The 18,789-nt window shown below is 45.0% G+C and overlaps 1 protein-coding gene across 1 annotated transcript in view; it reads right to left on the bottom strand.

Moving 5' to 3' along the window:
* LOC122555861 (uncharacterized) overlaps window positions 1-18,789 on the bottom strand; it is an 87,428-nt gene that overhangs the window by 49,706 nt on the left and 18,933 nt on the right. The window contains exons 2-3 of the mRNA XM_043702084.2: window positions 1,921-1,952; window positions 945-980 (exon numbers count right to left, since the gene is read on the bottom strand). Coding sequence (XP_043558019.2) covers window positions 945-980; window positions 1,921-1,952 — 68 coding nt within the window. The remainder of the gene's footprint in view (window positions 1-944; window positions 981-1,920; window positions 1,953-18,789) is intronic.

The following is an 18,789-nucleotide window of genomic DNA, read 5'->3' as shown; positions in this document are numbered from 1 at the left end:
TAAGGAATAGTAGTGGAATGCTGCCATTTGTCTCAATGGTGCCTGTGCTGTTCCAACAATAGATCAGTTCCCAGGTAAGGCCCAAAAATCAGAAGGTCAACTACTTAAAAGTTGTTCCTAACATTGGGATATGGGTTCAATTATCTTAGGATCTAAGAGATCTCTGCATTCTTTTTGAGGTCTCCACTTGACTTAGACATAAACCCCTTAAACCACAGAACTTCCGACATGCTCATTTTGAGCCTTAAGGTTTTAGAGGTTGATAAAGAGGCTGAAAACCTTATGGTTGGTATCACAAGATGACTACTTCAAAAAGTTAGGTTTGTGAGATATCAATTTTTTAAAAAGTGAACAAAAAAAAAGAAAATTAAGACAAAGCAAAAAAGTGAAAACACCCACCAATGAAGCTTGCCCCTCTGCATGCTGATATTGGCCAGTATTTAATGTGATTGATGGAAGTCTTACACTGGTTAGAAAACCACTGTGGGAATCCTGTCCCACGTTTCTCCCAAGCATCGCAAAGCTATTTCATTCCAATCAGGCAATTAGCTGGGCAGCGTCAGGCAGTCAACGTGATTAAGCCCCTTGTAAATCCATTCTTCTACACCCATCTCAAGAGTTGTCGACCAATCAGAGCTCAGCAGCCCGTCGTATATGCAGGCTGACAATCATTGGGGGGATGGGGGATGGGGGATGTCATTGGTGAGTAGGGATGGGAGTGGTGTAGTTAGAAGTAAAATCAGGAAGTGACACGCACATCCATTACAATATCCACCATTCCTACCCCATTACACTGCTGAAATATTCAACAGTGTTTACTGGGCAATGTTTCAGTATGGTGTGTCTCTTGACTGTCCATGATTGAATATTTCTGTTCTAGGTGAGTGGGAAATGATATGTTCATCTGATAGCAGCAAGACTGTGAAAAATTGAACACCACTGACCTGACTCTGAATTTTCAACAATATCTGGATTTTGTTCTGTAAAATAAAAAAAAGCAACAGTAGTGGAAGACACAGCAAAATCAATATGAGGATTCACAAAAGTCTTTGTATGCAGGATCCTCAAAACAAAAACAATAAAAGGGTCTATTCATCCATATAAGTAAGTTGTGTATAGTCCTTGCTAGCAAAAACAATTGTGGTAAAGTTATGGAAATAAGTCTATATAAATGCTATCTACATTTCCTCTAAAATGAAGTTATATCCCTTACTATAACGCTGCTTTCCACTAACAGAAACACAAACCTTTCTATCCTCCTTGCATGCTGCCTTTCCTGTCCTTGGGCTTGAAGGAGATTAACGCTCGCCAGTCCTTTTTCTGTCCCATTCACTGTACCAAACACTGATGCCTTGGAGTTTGCCAATGGACCAGTGATCCCTCTCTTTCCCTTCTAGAATGCCTGTTCGCTCATCCAAAATGCAAAAATATAAGAGAATATGGCCTCCCTGAAGGAAGAAATACTTCAGCCACAGTACTTAAAGGAGATGAATATTAAGCATGCTCCTATTCCCTGGATTGAACAAAGCACAGAATGTGCTCATTTACACTGGCAGACGTTGGCTCAGTGTGCCAGCTCTCAATTATTTCAACAGTACCACGGTGCAATGCCTGTGCACACTCCCAAAATATATGCAACAATAAAAGCTTGGGAAGGAAAACCAAAAGGATAGACTACTTGTGATCAAGAATATTGTCCAGGATGAGGATGTCTTGATGCTAAAAGTGGAAATGCACTGACCTTATTTGAAGAGAACCATCAGAGAAATAAATTATATAGGAAGCATGGTCTATATTTAATATTCCCACATATTTTCTCGGCTTTAATACTTTGTAGCCCTGTCAGGTCATGTGCAAAACACACAACAGCTACAGGTACACTCAAAACAGCCAGAACTATCAGTGAAGCCAAACACCTACCTTTTAAGTCAATTGTTGGAGTTCTCTCTTCACTGTAAGAAAATTAAAGACCAGTTACATGTCAGTTGTGGTCCTTATGTCTGATGTTTTGCATCAACATTTAGATTATCTCCTTTATCTTTAACAGATAGTGGAAGAGAATAGCTTTCATAACTGAAGTAATGCTAAAAAGAAACTAAAACCACTACAATACAATACTGCATATCACATTTGTGTTTTGTACTGCCACAAACAAAAAGTGGTCAAATTTCAATTGTCCAAAGTTTTTATGGAACTGCAAGGTGAATAAGGCACTGATTTTAACTTCCCTAGAGATCTGACTCAGTGTTTAGCACTGCTGCATCATAGCACCAGGGACGGGGTTTCAATTTCAGCCTCGGGCAACTGTCTGTGTGGAGTCTGCATATTTTCCCTGTGTCTGTGTGGGCTCCCTCCTGTTCTCTGCTTTCCTCTCACAGTCCAAAGATGTGCAGGTTAAGGTGGATTGGCCATGATAAATTTCCCATAGTATCCAAGGATATGTAGGCTTGGTGGGTTAGCCATGGGAAATACAGGATTACAGTGATATGGTGAGAAGGATCTGGGATGCTCTTCAGATTGGTTTGGACTTGATGGGCCAAATGGCTTATTGCCACACTATAGGGTTCCTATGATTCTAAAACCTGCATTTCTGTAATATTAACAACCAACACAGATACCTTGAAATTCTGCTTAATTTCCTGAGTTGTTGCTACAGGAGATATATTTTCAACCAATCATACATGTTGTTATGACAGAGGAGAGTGCACTGCTGTTTTCAAGCCCGACCCCTCCCCTGGCCACAACTAATAAATTTAAATACTTCATAGTCAACAAAATACTTTTTCCAGATTGAGATTAGAATAAGAAAATCCATAATCCAGGTTTCTTTAGCAAACAATATTACTGCTTTATTGCAAAAACAGGTTTTATTCAGAAAAGATGTAAAGCTGATTAACACACAGTTTGTAATCGGAATAAAAATGTGATTTTTATTCCAAATAATGAAACAAACACACATTAAATCAAATAATATTAAATAACTTTCTCTACAAAGATTAATTTTGAAAAATAACAACACTTTGGCCAATAATTGCTAGTTTTTAAAAGAAATAAAAGTATAAGGTGTAATGTTCAAGATGGTTTTTATTCAGCATCCTGGCATATGTAATGAACACCACTAAACGTAGGCAGCTGTAATTAAGAACTTTAAACTAGATTCATTCGAGAATCTTCAAGAATTCAGTCTTTTCAAGAGAACAGCTGCAGCAGTTTTTCAGGTATTACACTACATTCTCCAAAATGGTTTTCTCAGTATGGCAGAGTTTGACTTGTGGAGACTCCTTCTCTGAACAGCTCCACCACAAATGAACTCCAAATAATATTAAAAACAAAGCCATACACCCAGGCATGTGATTTACAATAAACAAGTCAAAGCAATTGGCTTAGCTTTGTGATTTCCATGAAGTGTCTTTAAAAAATAAGCTCTTAATGACCCCTGTTATAGAATCATAGAGATGTACAGCACAGAAACAAACCCTTCGGTCCAACTCATCCATGCCGACCAGATATCTCACCTGGCCTGTATCCCTCCGAATCCTTCCTATTCATACACCCATCCAGATGCCTTTTAAAGTTGCAATTGTACTAGCCTCTTCCACTTCCTCTGGCAGCTCATTCCATACACGTACCACCCTCTGCGTGAAAAAGTTGCCCCTTAGGTCTCTTTTATATCTTTCCCCTCGCATCCTTAACCTATGCCCTCTAGTTCTGGACTCGCCCACCCCAGAGAAGAGACTTTGTCTATTTATCCCATCCATTTCCGTCACAATTTTGTAAACCTCTATAAGGTCACCCCTCAGCCTCCGACGCTCCAGGGAAAACAACCCTAGCCTATTCAACCTCTCCCTATAGCTCAAAGCCTCCAATACTGACAACATCCTTGTAAATCTGTTCTGAACCCTTTCAAGTTTCACAACATCATTCCGATAGGAAGACAGAATTGCACGCAATATTCCAACAGTGGCCTAATCAATGTCCTGTATAGCCGCACCATGACCTCACAACTCCTGTACGCAATACTCTGACCAATAAAGAAAAGCATACCAAATGCCTTATTTACTGACATATATCTACTTGCAACTCCACTTTCAAGGAGCTATGAATCTGCACTCCAAGGTCTATTTGTTCAGCAACACTTCCAAGGACCTTACCATTAAGTGTATACGTCCTGCTAAGATTTGCCTTCCCAAAATGCAGCACCTCTCGTTTGTCTAAATTAAACTCCACCTGCCACTTCTCAGTCCATTGGTCCATCTGAACAAGATCCTGTTGTAATCTGAAATAACCTTCTTCGCTCTCCACTACACCTCTAATTTTGGTGTCATCTGCAAACTTACTAACTACACCTCTTATGTTCACATCCAAATCATTTATATAAAATAGGTTCAGATATCTAAATGAATCAAAGTCCGCAACTGTGTATTATAAAACCTCAAAGATATATGGTACTAATAAAGCTTCTTCAAACAGTGTGACTAAAAATGTATGACTGAACCTGTGACTCCAAACGGGTTGAAAAGAAAGGAATCACTACACAAATTACTAAGTTACAACAGCTTAAAACAGCAAAGTGATACACAGCGAAAATAACACTTCCAACTTAAGAAGATACCGTAATCATGGAGCAGCAATTTATATTTAAAAAAAAAGTTTTAAAATGCAGATAATAATTATTTATACTTCATATGTTATAATGAGAAACAGACTTTCACTTTATTTCATGAAATAACTAATGTCAGTCTGCAATTGGAATAGATGGAGAATGTCATTTCTTGGAATAAGAAGGGAATTGCGATAATTTTTGGTATCAGTTATACAAACAGAAACTAGAATAGATGCAGTACTCTAAAAGGCAGGATAACTTAATAAACTGAAAGTACTGCATGTGCTACCAGACCTGTTTTTGATTGCCCTGGCACATACTTGTCAGGCACTCAACCGTCTTAACACATGGCTCCAACATACACAAATGGGCCCATTATTTACCTAAAGCCCTCCAACCTACCATTCCACGCCAACTTCCACTGTCCACCACTTTCTTCCTTACAATCTCCACTACCACCCAGCCAAATTAGTTGTCTGTCCTGGCCCAGTAACTGACCAGCCTTCAATTACCTGAGGTATTGCAGTAGCCTAATTTAAAATTACAGTTTCCCAGTAATACTGCCAGCTCCATGAAAAGGCAAATCAACACCCAATATTGGGAGAGCCTCAGGCATGACTAACAGGTGTCCGCACTGTATTCTACAACTCCTACACTTCAAAAAATGGAAATGCACAAATTTCTAGGCCACTTTTTGTAGACTGAAACATAGAAGCATCAGCAGATCAAAAGTTACACAAAACATGTTTTGTACTGCCACAAACAAAAAAGGCACACAATACATCTATTCCAAAGAGGAGTCATGGGACTCAAAATATTAATTTTGCTTCTCTCTCCACAGGTGCTGCCAGAGCTACTGAATTTCACCAGGACTTTCTGTTTCATTCACAAAACATTATAGTCACAGCTCTGATGCTTTGTCTTAAGGTATTCCTGGACTTATCTAGTTCTGTTGGCTGGACAGCTGGCTTCTGATGCAGAGTGATGCCAACAGTGTGGGTTCAATTCTTGTGTTGGTTAGAGGTCACCATGAATGTCCTGCCTTCTCAAACTCACCCTTTGCCTGAGGCATTAACATAACCCTCAAGTTAATCTCAACACCAGTTGTCTCTCTCCAACGAGAATTGGAGAATATGGTGACTTTACCTTTATACCCATATGATATAATTTTATGAAAAAGATTAATCCACAGCTACAGTGAAATTGCACAAAGGCAAATGCAGTTTAGTGTGCCGTTTAGGTGGGTGGAAGAATATAATACAGAAGGAAACTCTTCACTTCTCAAGATTATTTGAGCACATAAGCCTTTTGTGTTCCAGTTAATTCCATGTGCCAATCTAAAAAGCGGTTAAGTACCTTTTCAGCAATATTTAACCTCAGCCCAGTGAAAATGATAGTCAGCACAGCAAGGTGATGGATTCAGGTTAAACTATTGTTATTTTTGAGGATAGTAGGCAGGATATGTCATCTCAATTTCAGTGAGGTTAATGAATTTACTTCCATTGATTTCAATCCTGAATAATGCCAATGTAAAGACTAGCTTTGAACTCTAGCCTGATTATATTGCTGTACTCAGTTAGGTACTAGACTGCTGACACTGGATGACGTTTTTGGAAATGTTGGCTCCATACAGCACATCTGTAAACATACTAGATGGCAAACTAAAGTCTGTTATTCCAAATTCACATTTAAAGGAGATACATATATTCCTTAAATTACTTTCACATATTCCAAAATGAACAATGTCAGATCAGTGGTCACTGCGAGGATCCATCAGTTACAATTTTGTTGGATTAATTTTGAATTTGGCTCTTCAAACATGGATCTGAGAATAACACAAGCCCAGATCTGGGATGGATTATTGAACCAGAGCTTGTGAGTGTAAGTGTGACTTGAGGAGAAAGGCAATTACTAAGGAAAAAATAAATATTTGATGTTATAACCATTGGACCTGCCTGGCTTCCATTATTAATAAACAAAATATGGCACATAATATCTCTATAACAAAACGTAAGGGATAAACAGCTTAGTGCAGAAGAGAAACGGCACTGTTGTTCAGATAAGCTGAATATCTGCCACCAACCCAGAAACAGGAGGTTGGTATTATCGATGTTATAATTGGACAACCATTCTGCTTGACCTAGAACCATAAATCGCTTTCCTGAAGAAGGGCTTATGCGAAACGTCGATTCCCCTGCTCCTTGGAAGCTGCCTGACCTGCTGCGCTTTTCCAGCAACACATTTGTCAGCTCTGATCTTCAGCATCTGCAGTCCTCACTTTCTCCTAGAACCATAAATCGTCTAACTTGTAGCTGGCTCTCCATCGCTGCCCCCCCTCCCCCACAATGGTAGCTGCCTTCCTCACCATTCCGCTGGCAGGTTCCTCCCTGTTCCCCTCACTCACTGTCAGTATGCCATTCAACTCAGACAGAGGGGTAGTGGGTGAGGCACTGAAGGCTCTTTCTAACCAGAGTCAAGTGTTCTAGTTAATTTTAGAGCATCATGCTGCTATGTGAAATAAACCTGACCTCTGAAGCCATTACACAAATCCTGTGTCATTGCTGACAGTGACATACAGACATTGAAACTGCATGGGTTGTGTGGGCAGTTGTTTGGTAATAAATGCAGTCAAAATATTGACAAAATTCTCCAACTGGAGATTTCTATGGGAACTTTTATGAGCTTTGAGGCACCAAACACTCGGGCACATTTGCATGTGATTGTCTCTTTGAAAAAAAACAAGGAGCTATTTAAAAGGGCAGAAGACCTGTTCCCAGTGTTCTAGTCAATACTTCACATACAGTCAACATCACTAAACCAGATGATGTGGTCATTAGCACATTGCCTTTCTGGGATCTTACGTCTAATTTTTCAACAGGGATTGCACTTCAAAAGTACACTACTGACAATAAAATAGCTTAGGCCAAACCTCTGCTTTATGATCTATCCACGCAGCTCCCTAAAAAAAATTCAACCACAAACGAATTGGCCATGCTAAATTGCCCGTAGTGTTAGGTGAAGGGGTAAATGTAGGGGAATGGGTCTGGGTGGGTTTCTCTTCGGAGGGTCGGTGTGGACTTGTTGGGCCGAAGGGTCTGTTTCCACACTGTAAGTAATCTAATCTAAAATAATGATCAACTTGCATAGCTTTCTGACTTGGCGTGTATTCAGAAGAAGAACAAATCGGCTATTGATGCGGTTTACAGTATATGGATCTCAGATGGTAGCCAATAGGTATAACCACAATGGTCGTGTCAGACTGTAGGCTGCTCTCTCATTTGAGACAGGCAACCAGTGTAGTTTACCACACTTCAGGGAAGGGGAGAGGATGAGAAGGTCACAGAGCTTACTAAAGGTAAAGTTGCCATAGCCTTATCAGACACTAGGGCTGCTCTCTCATTAGACAGAGACAACTGGTCATGGATTAACCCAAGGGTCACCACAACTCACGTGAGGCAACAGGTTGAGAAAGACAATCCTTCATGGTAACCTCAGCCAGTGTAGAAACCTGTGCAGTTGACAGCACTCTGCACTACAAACCAGCCTCAGTCAATGGAAGGCAATCAGAAAGCTTCCCGATCAGTTCCAGAGTTAGGCAGGGCTGCCTACTCTCTCCTGCCTTGTTTGTGTGTTGTATAGAGGTTTTGCTGTGTGTACATCAGGTAGGATTCAAACCTGACAGCGGTAGGGCATGTGCAAAATCGAGGGAGGAGTGCATTGCCAAGGTGAAGCAGAAACTGGTCTATTGGGAGCACAATTCCCTCTTCATTGCGGGTAAAAACCTAGTCATCAGGTGTGAGGTGCTTTCTCTGTTGTTGTATGTGGCGCAAGTCTGGCGCATTCCCAGAACCTGTGCCATTGCAGTCACCCAAGCCGTCTTCCACTTCAGCTGGAGGTCAGAGATAGACTGTATCCACTGGGACACCATGTACAAAATTCCTGAGTCATGGTTGTCTTCAGATTAAACCATCAACAGTTGCTTCTCTTTAGTGAGTGAGCAGCCCTACTGTCTGAAAACCAAAAGAATCGCAGATTGCTGTAAATCAGAAACAAAAACAGATTTTGCTGGAAAAGCTGAGCAGGTCTGGGAGCATCTGTGTACAGAAATCAGAGTTAACATTTTGTGTCACAGAGTCATAGAGATGTACAGCATGAAAACAGATCCTTTGGTACAACTCGTCCATGCCAACCAGATATCCCAACATAATCTAGTCCCACCTGCCAGCACCCAATCCATAACCCTCCAGAGCCTTCCTATTCATATACCCATCCAAATGCCTTTAAAAAGCTGCGATTGTACCAGCCTCCACCATTTCCTCAGGCAGATCATTTCATGCACGTACCATCCTCTGCATGAAAACGTTGCCCCTTAGGTCTCTTTTTATCTTTCCCCTCTCACCCTAAACCTATGTCCTCTAGTTCTTGATTCCCCGACCCCCCCGGAAAAGACTTTGTCTATTTATCCTATCCATGCCGTCATGATTTATAAACCTCTATAAGGTCACCCCACAGCCTCTGACGATCCATGGAAAACAGCCCCAGCCTGTTCAGCCTCCCCCTATTGCTCAAACCCTGACAACATCGTTGTAAATCTTTTCTGAACCCTTTCAAGTTTCACAACATCTTTCCGATAGGAAGGAGACCAGAAATGCATGCAATATTTCAACAGTGACCTAACCAATGCCCTGTACTGCTGCAACATGACCTCACAACTCCTGTACTCAATACAGAGGAACCTCGATTATCCGAACGAGATGGGCGGGCACTATTTCGTTTGGATAATTGATTATTCGGTTAATTGATTTCCTCGGGGTCTCAGAGTTTTCTGAGAAGTCTGCTCCCTGTTCAGGTCACTAAGCAAAAGCACACTGCGCGCAACCCCGCCCACTCCCAACTCACCCCGCCCACACCAACCTCGCCCCGGCCCGCCCCAGCCCTGTCCACTCCCACCCCGCCCCACCCACTCCAACCCCGTCCACTCCAACCCTGCCCGCTCCAAACCCGCCCCAACCTTGTCCACTCCCACCCTGCCCCGTCCCGCCCCAACCCCGTCCACTCCCACCCTGCTCCAACACCGTCCACTCCATACCTGCCTGCTCCCAACCCGCCCCTGCGCACTCCAACCCCACCCACTCTCACCCCACCCCCGCCCACTCCAACCCCATCCACTCCCACCCCACCCCCACCCGCTCCCACCCCGTACACTCCCACCCCGCACCCACCCGCCCCAACCCGCCCCTTATCAAATGCCTTATTTTAGTAAGGCATTTGATAAGGTTCCCCATGGTAGGCTTATGCGGAAAGTCAGGAGGCACAGGATAGAGGGAAATTTGGCCAATTGGATAGAAAACTGGCTAACCGGTTGAAGGCAGAGAGTAGTGGTAGATGGTAAATATTCAACCTGGAGCCCAGTTACAAGTGGAGTTCCGCAGGGATCAGTTCTGGGTCCTCTGCTGTTCGTAATTTTTATTAATGACTTGGATGAGGGAGTCGAAGGGTGGGTCAGTAAATTTGCAGATGATACGAAGATTGGTGGAGTTGTGGATAGTGAGGAGAGCTGTTGTCGGCTGCAAAGGGACTTAGATATGATGCAGAGCTGGGCTGAGGAGTGGCAGATGGAGTTCAACCCTGCCAAGTGTTAGGTTGTCCATTTTGGAAAGACAAATAAGAATGCGGAATACAGGGTTAACGGTAGGGTTCTTAGTGAGGTGGAGGAACAGAGGGATCTTGGGGTCTATGTTCATAGATCTTTGAAAGTTGCCACTCAGGTGGATAGAGCTTGTAAGAAGGCCTATGGTGTATTAGCGTTCATTAGCAGAGGGATTGAATTCAAGAGTCGTGAAGTGATGTTGCAACTGTACAGGACTTTGGTTAGGCCACATTTGGAGTACTGTGTGCAGTTCTGGTCACTTTAGGAAAGATGTGGAAGCTTTGGAGAGGGTGCAGAGAAGATTTACCAGGATGTTGCCTGGAATGGAGAATAGGTCGTACGAGGATAGGTTGAGAGTGCTAGGCCTTTTCTCGTTGGAACGGCGAAGGATGAGGGGTGACTTGATAGAGGTTTATAAGATGATCAGAGGAACAGATAGAGTAGACAGTCAGAAACTTTTTCCCCGGGTACAACAGAGTGTTACAAGGGGACATAAATTTAAGGTGAAGGGTGGAAGGTATAGGGGAGATGTCAGGGGTGGGTTCTTTACCCAGAGAGTGGTGGGGGCATGGAATGTGCTGCCTGTGGGAGTGGTAGAGTCAGAATCTTTGGTGACCTTTAAGCGGCAATTGGATAGGTACATGGATGAGTGCTTAAGCTAGGACAAATGTTCGGCACAACATCGTGGGCCGAAGGGCCTGTTCTGTGCAATATTGTTCTATGTTCTAATCCCGTCCACTCCCACCCCACCCCCGCTCCAACCCCGTCCACTTCCAACCCACCCCCGCATGCACCAACACCGCCCCCACCCGCTCCAACCCTGTCCACTCCCACCCCACCCGCACTAACCCCACCCCCGCCCGCTCCAACCCCCGTCCACTCCCACCCCGCCCCCTCCCACCCCAACCCCATCCACTCCCAAACCGTCCCTGCCCGGTCCCACCCCGTCCACTCCCACCCCACCCCCGCCCGCTCCAACCCCGTCCACTCCCACCCCACCCCCGCCCGCTCCAACCCCGTCCACTCCCACCCCACCCCCGCCCGCTCCAACCCCGTCCACTCCCACCCCACCCCCACCCGCTCCAATCCCGTCCACTCCCACTCCGCCCCCACCTGCTCCAACCCCACCCACTCTCACCCGGCCCCTGCACGTTCCCACTCCACCCACTCCCAGCCTGCCCCCCCGCTCCAACCCCATCCACTCCCACCCCACCCCCGCTCCAACCCCATTCACTACCACCCCACCCCCGCCGCCCGCACCAACCCAGTCCACTCCTACTCCACCCCTGCCCACTCCAACCCCATCCACTCCCAACCTACCCCGCCCACCCCAACCCCATCCACTCCCACCCCGCCCCCACCCGCTCCAACCCCGCCCCTGCCCACTCCAACCCCGTCGACTCCCACCCCTACCCGCACCCACCCCACCCCTGCCCCAAACACATCCAACACCGCCCCCCTGTCCGCCCACCAATCCTGCTTCCCCGTCCCACCATGTGACCCCCATCCATGCCCCCGGCTGACCCGCACCCCCATCTGCTCCCCGCCAGGATAGTCAGACTGTACACCAGCAGTAAGACAGCTGCTGCCTTTGTGGGATAAATCTCCAAATAGAACAAACACACACACACAACGCACACGCACACAAACGCACGCACACACAAACACACACACATGCACACACACACACAAATACAAGCGCACACACACAAACACAGACACACATACCCACACAAACACGCACGAACACACACACAAACACAAACACACGCACACACATACACGCGCACACACAGGCGCACACACACACACAAACACACGCATGAACACACACACACAAACACACACATAAACACGCACACACAAACACACACACACGCAAATGCACACACATGCACACAAACACACACGCACACACAAACACACACAAACATGCACACAAACACATGAACACACACAAACACATGCACACACAAACATGCACACACACACCCACACACAAACCGACATACAAACACATGCACACAAACACACACACAAACACATGCACACACACAAACACCCACACATAAAACCACAAACACACACACACACAAACATGCACCCACACACAAACATGCACACAAACACACATACACAAACACACACCCTCACACAAACACGCACACACACACAAACGCGCACACACACACACCCGCAAACACACACACCCACAAACACACACACACCCACACACAAACACGCACACAAACAAACACATGCACACACACGCGTACACACCCACACGCAAACATACACAAACACACACACCCACACACACACAAACAAACACACACACACAAACCCACATACAAACACACACACACACAAACACGCACGCACACACACACTCACACACACACAAATACGGACGCACACACCCACACACACGCACACACACACATGCACACACACACAAACATGCACATACAAACACACACACAAACACACGTACACACCCACATGCAAATACACACAAACACACACCTGCACACAAACACACCCACACACAAACACACACACAAACACACGCACACACCCACATACAAACACACAAGCATACACAAATACACACACACACAAACACGCACACACACACAAACGCGCACACACACACACCCGCAAACACACACACCCACAAACACACACACACCCACACACAAACACGCACACAAACAAACACATGCACACACACGCGTACACACCCACACGCAAACATACACAAACACACACACCCACACACACACAAACAAACACACACACACAAACCCACATACAAACACACACACACACAAACATGCACGCACACACACACTCACACACAAACACACACACACAAATACGGACGCACACACGCACACACACACATGCACACACACACAAACACGCACATACAAACACACACACAAACACACGTACACACCCACATGCAAATACACACAAACACACACCTGCACACAAACACACCCACACACAAACACACACACAAACACACGCACACACCCACATACAAACACACAAGCATACACAAATACACACACACAAACACGCACACACACGCAAACACACATACAAACACAAAGACACACACAAACACAAACACATACGCAAACACACATACAAACACAAACACACACACACAAATGCACACATACAAACACTCACAAACACGCAAACACACACAACCATACACACAAACATGCACCCACACACAAACACGCACACACAAACACACGCACACCCACACACAAACACACACCCACCCACACACAAATACACACACAAACACGCACGCACACAAACACGCACAAACACATGCACCCAAACACACGTACACACACGCGCGCACACACGCACACACAAACACACACATACACACACAAACACACACACAAACATGCACACAAACACACACACACACACGCACACACACAAACATGCACACACACCCACACACAAACCCACATACAAACACACACACACAAACATGCACACAAACACACACACACAAACACATGCGCACACACAAACACATGCACACACACACAAACATGCACACACACACCCACACACAAACCCACATACAAACACACACACACATACAAACATGCACCCACACACAAACATGCACACACACACACAAACACGCACCCTCTCACACACACACAAACACGCACCCTCACACAAACACGCACACACACACAAACGCGCGCACACACAAATACGCACACACAAACACGCGCACACGAACACACGCGCACACCCACAAACACATGCACCCACAAACACACACACACAAACACACAAACACGCACGCACGCACACACCCACACACAAACACGCACATACAAACACATGCACACAAACACACGTACACACCCACACGCAAACACACACAAACACACGCACACACACCCACACACAAACACACACACACACAGAAACACACGCACCCACAAACACACACACCCACATACAAACACACATACACGCACGCGCACACACACACACACACAAACATGCACACACACACCCACACACAAACACACACACACACACCCGCACACACACACCCACATGCAACCACGCACACACACACGCACACACACAAACACACACACACAAACACACGTACACACCCACACGCAAACACACACACAAACACACACACACAAACACACGTACACACCCACACGCAAACACACACAAACACACCCACACACAAACACACACACCAACACACAAACACACACACACACAAATGCGCGCACACACACAAACGCGCGCGCACACACAAACACGCACACACAAACACGCACACACGAACACGCACACACGAACACACGCACACACCCACAAACACATACAAACACATGCACACAAACACACATACACACCCACCCACAAACACACAAACACGCATGCACACACACACCCACACACAAACACACACACACAAACACACGCACACACAAACACACACACACAAACACACGCACACAAACACACGTACACACCCACATGCAAACACACACAAACACACCCACACACAAACACACACACCCACACACAAACACACACACACGCACACCAACACGCACACACAAACACACACACACAAACATGCAAACACACACAACCACACACAAACATACACAAACACACACACACGCACACACACACACACAAACATACACCCACACCCACACACGCACACATACACACACACACAAACACGCATACACAAACAAACACACGCACACACCCACACGCAAACACACAAACACGGACACACACGGACACACAAACACACACACATGAACACACGCAAACACACACAAACACACACAACACATACACAAACATGCACACAAATACACAAACACACACACAAACACACACACACAAACATGCATCCTCACACAAACACGCACACACACAAACACGCACACACACAAACACGCACACACAAACACACGCGCACACACACAAACACGCGCACACACACAAACACGCGCACACACACAAACACGCACGCACATACACAAACACGCACGCACGCACACACACACGAACACACAAACACACACACAAACATGCACGCACACACGCACACACAAACACACACAAAAACATGCACGCACACACACACCCACACACAAACACGCACACAAACACTTGCACACAAACACACGTAAACACACCCACACAAAAACACACACAACCACACACAAACACACACACACGCACACATACATACACACACAAACACGCATACACAAACAAACACACGCACACACCCACACGCAAACACACAAACACACACAAACACACACAAATGAACACACGCAAATCACACACAAACACAAACACACACAACACATACACAAACATGCACACAAATACACAAACACGCACACACAACTTTTTGACAGGTTGGGGAAGGGAGAGTTTAGGGTTCACCCCTGTGGAGCACTCCAGAGAAAGTGCTGAGGGAGAGGGAGAGCGCGGAAAGTCAGTCATTTAGAGACGGTGCCTGGACGAGCCAGAACTGTTCTTGACAGTATTTCAGTGAGCCGAGTTCATTTTCAATCATTGTACCTGTAAACAGAAGACATTATCAGGGTTGAAACAGCTCTTTGACATAAAGTTTCTATCGGATATTCCCTTCAGATAATCGGATATTCCCTTCAGATAATCCGATATTCGGATAATTGGTATTCGGATAATTGAGGTTCCTTCTTCACTATCCTATCTACCTGTGACTCCACTTTCAAGGAGCTATGATCCAGCACTCCAAGGTCTCTTTGTTCAGCAACACTCCCTAGGACCTTACCATTAAGCGTCTAGGTCCTGCTAAGATTTGCTTTCCCAAAATGCAGCATCTAGCATTTATCTGAATTAAACTCCATCTGCCAATTCTCAGCCCATTGGCCCATCTGGTCAAGATCCTGTTGTAATCTGAGGTAACCTTCTTCGTTGACCACTACACCTCCAATTTTGGTGTCATCTGCAAATGTACTAACTGGACCTCTTATGCTCACATCCAAATCATCTAGTCCCTTCCTCAGAATGCCCTATTGTCTCATAAGACTATGGAAACTTTATCTTTCGAGTTTAGAAATTTGTATTCTGTAACTAAGGATCGTGCCTACGTACCTTTGTAAATCTCACTGTAAGTGACAACGTTTAAACTTTTCACTGTTCTCATTTGAGTACATGTGACAACAAAACTAATTCAAATAATTCAATTCAATCCTCTGGATAAAGGATGGGGAGGCAGGAGCGATGAACATACCCAACTTTAGCATCTTCCTGATTATCACCTTCACATGTGGCTGCATCAAGCTGTGCAAACATCAAGTGTTACTATGTACTGAGGTTGTACCTGTCCCTGGTGTTGCAAAGAATGGGACTGGCCTCTTTGCTGCGGAGTGCTCCAAGTAGTTGGGTCATTCTATATACAGTCATAGAGATATACAGCACGGAAACAGACCCTTTAGTCCAACTTGTCCATGCCAACTCAGATGTCCCAACCCAATCTAGTCCCACCTGCCAGCACCCGGCCCATATCGCTCCAAACCCTTCCTGTTCCTATACCCATCCAGATGCCTTTTAAATGTTGTAATTGTAATAGCATCCACCACTTCCTCTGGCACCTCATTCCATACACGTATCACCCTCTGCATGAAAATATTACCCCTTAGGTCTTTTATCAAGAAATTTGCAAAGAAAATTTTGAGCACAAGTCCATCCGAAAGTGGTCAGCACGCAGCACCCTCGAGACCTTCTGGGTAAAGGAGAGAGTGGATCCTGTCATGTGGTTCCCTGAGCAGAATACTTCATCACCAGAGCTTTCCAATAAGCACCAAGACACCGCTTGGCTGATGATGAGTAGTGCACCACCGCACACTGCCCTCAAAGCAGCTGAGGTGGGGGGAGACTGTCACACATCTCCTTCTGGAATGTGTCTTTGCAAAGGAAGTCTGGAGGAAGATGCAGTGGTTTTTGTTCAGGTTCATCCTGAGCAGCTCCGTGATACAGGACTCAGCGTTCTACGGTCTGTTCCCCAGGACACACACTAACACAAACATCAACTGTACCTTGGGGACCATCAACACAGTGAAGGATACTGTTTGGTCTGCCTGAAACTCGTTGGTATTCCAGAACAAAAAACTGACCTCACAACAGTGTTGCAGGCTGGTTCATTCCAAGGTCCAGGACTACATGCTGAGGGACACACTAAAACCAAGGCACAGTGGGGAATGACCACTGTCTGATGTCTATCTGCTGAAGTTAAATTGGGGTCCGTTCAGTTATCGCAACCTCCCTGTTCCTCAAATGTACATAAAAATTGTTCAAGTAAGACTTGCCTTTGGCTTGTTTGGGTAGAGTTAAACTCCAATGTTGTTTGTTTCCCTGACAGGCTACTGAACAGAGCCAAATTGCATTTGTGACTATGTATATCTAAAGTTCTTTTTTATGAATAAAGCATATTTTTGAAATAAAATAAACCAGCCATCCAACCAACTGATCTAAGCAATAAGCTTCCATTGAAGAGACTGTTACCTAAAATGTAACCATTGGAATTGAAAGTAAATTATTGACCTAATTAAGTGGTTTGTTAGATAGTGAATTCACTTCAAGTCAGAGAAGTACAAACAATGATCTGTCCTGGTGCCTCAAACAATTAACTGTACATATTAATAACAAAGTAGAAAGTGCTGGAGAAATTCATCAGGTTTGGCAAGGTACCTGAAGTGAGGAAAAGCAGGGTTAATGTTTAAGTTCAGTGACCCACTGCCAGACTTGCTGAATTTCTCCAGCACTCTTTGTTTCTGTTTCAGATATCCAGCATCCACGGTTCTTTGTTTTATTTTCTTTCTGTTTTATTTTCTTTCTGTATTATTAATTTGGATGAAACAGTGAAAAGTCATCCACCCAAACTGGTTTTGCTGGCTTCATAAATAGTGTAGATGGAAGCACAAAATAGACAGGAGTATAATACTGCAAAGCGATACTGTTAGGTTGAAGAAGCATGTGAAATTATGGCAGATGGATTTCAAAGCAGGTACAGAAATGATTTGTACTTAGTGAGTCACTGACACAAATGATCTGCAGTGAGGGCAGGTGAGGGAATGTTGCGGTTTCACCAGAGAATAAGGTCGCACACAGGTTTGGATGAAGGCTTTAATGCAGTGCTCAGATAAAGGCTGATGGGAAGCTATGCAAAAGTGAGGACTGCAGACACTGGACACCAGAGTTTAGATCAGAGTGGTGCTGCCTGACCTGCTGTGCTTTTCCAGCACCACTCTGATGGGAAGCTATGATTGGTACACGGCTGACCCGAAAACCTGTCAAGGAGCACAGACAAGTCCAGCTCCATTTTGGTGCACGACGTTACACAGAGTTTGGAACCCATCCTTTCCAGTGTAGAAGTCCCGGTCACCTACCTGAAAACACTTGCAGGTCCAATCACGATGCATCTGATAGTTGA

The sequence above is a fragment of the Chiloscyllium plagiosum genome, unplaced genomic scaffold, assembly GCF_037043375.1.
Source record: "Chiloscyllium plagiosum isolate Xiang-an unplaced genomic scaffold, Cpla_swu_hap1 HiC_scaffold_13, whole genome shotgun sequence".
Taxonomy (NCBI): domain Eukaryota; kingdom Metazoa; phylum Chordata; class Chondrichthyes; order Orectolobiformes; family Hemiscylliidae; genus Chiloscyllium; species Chiloscyllium plagiosum.
The sequence above is the reverse complement of the archived record's forward strand: the minus strand, read 5'-3'. Positions and strand labels throughout refer to the sequence as shown.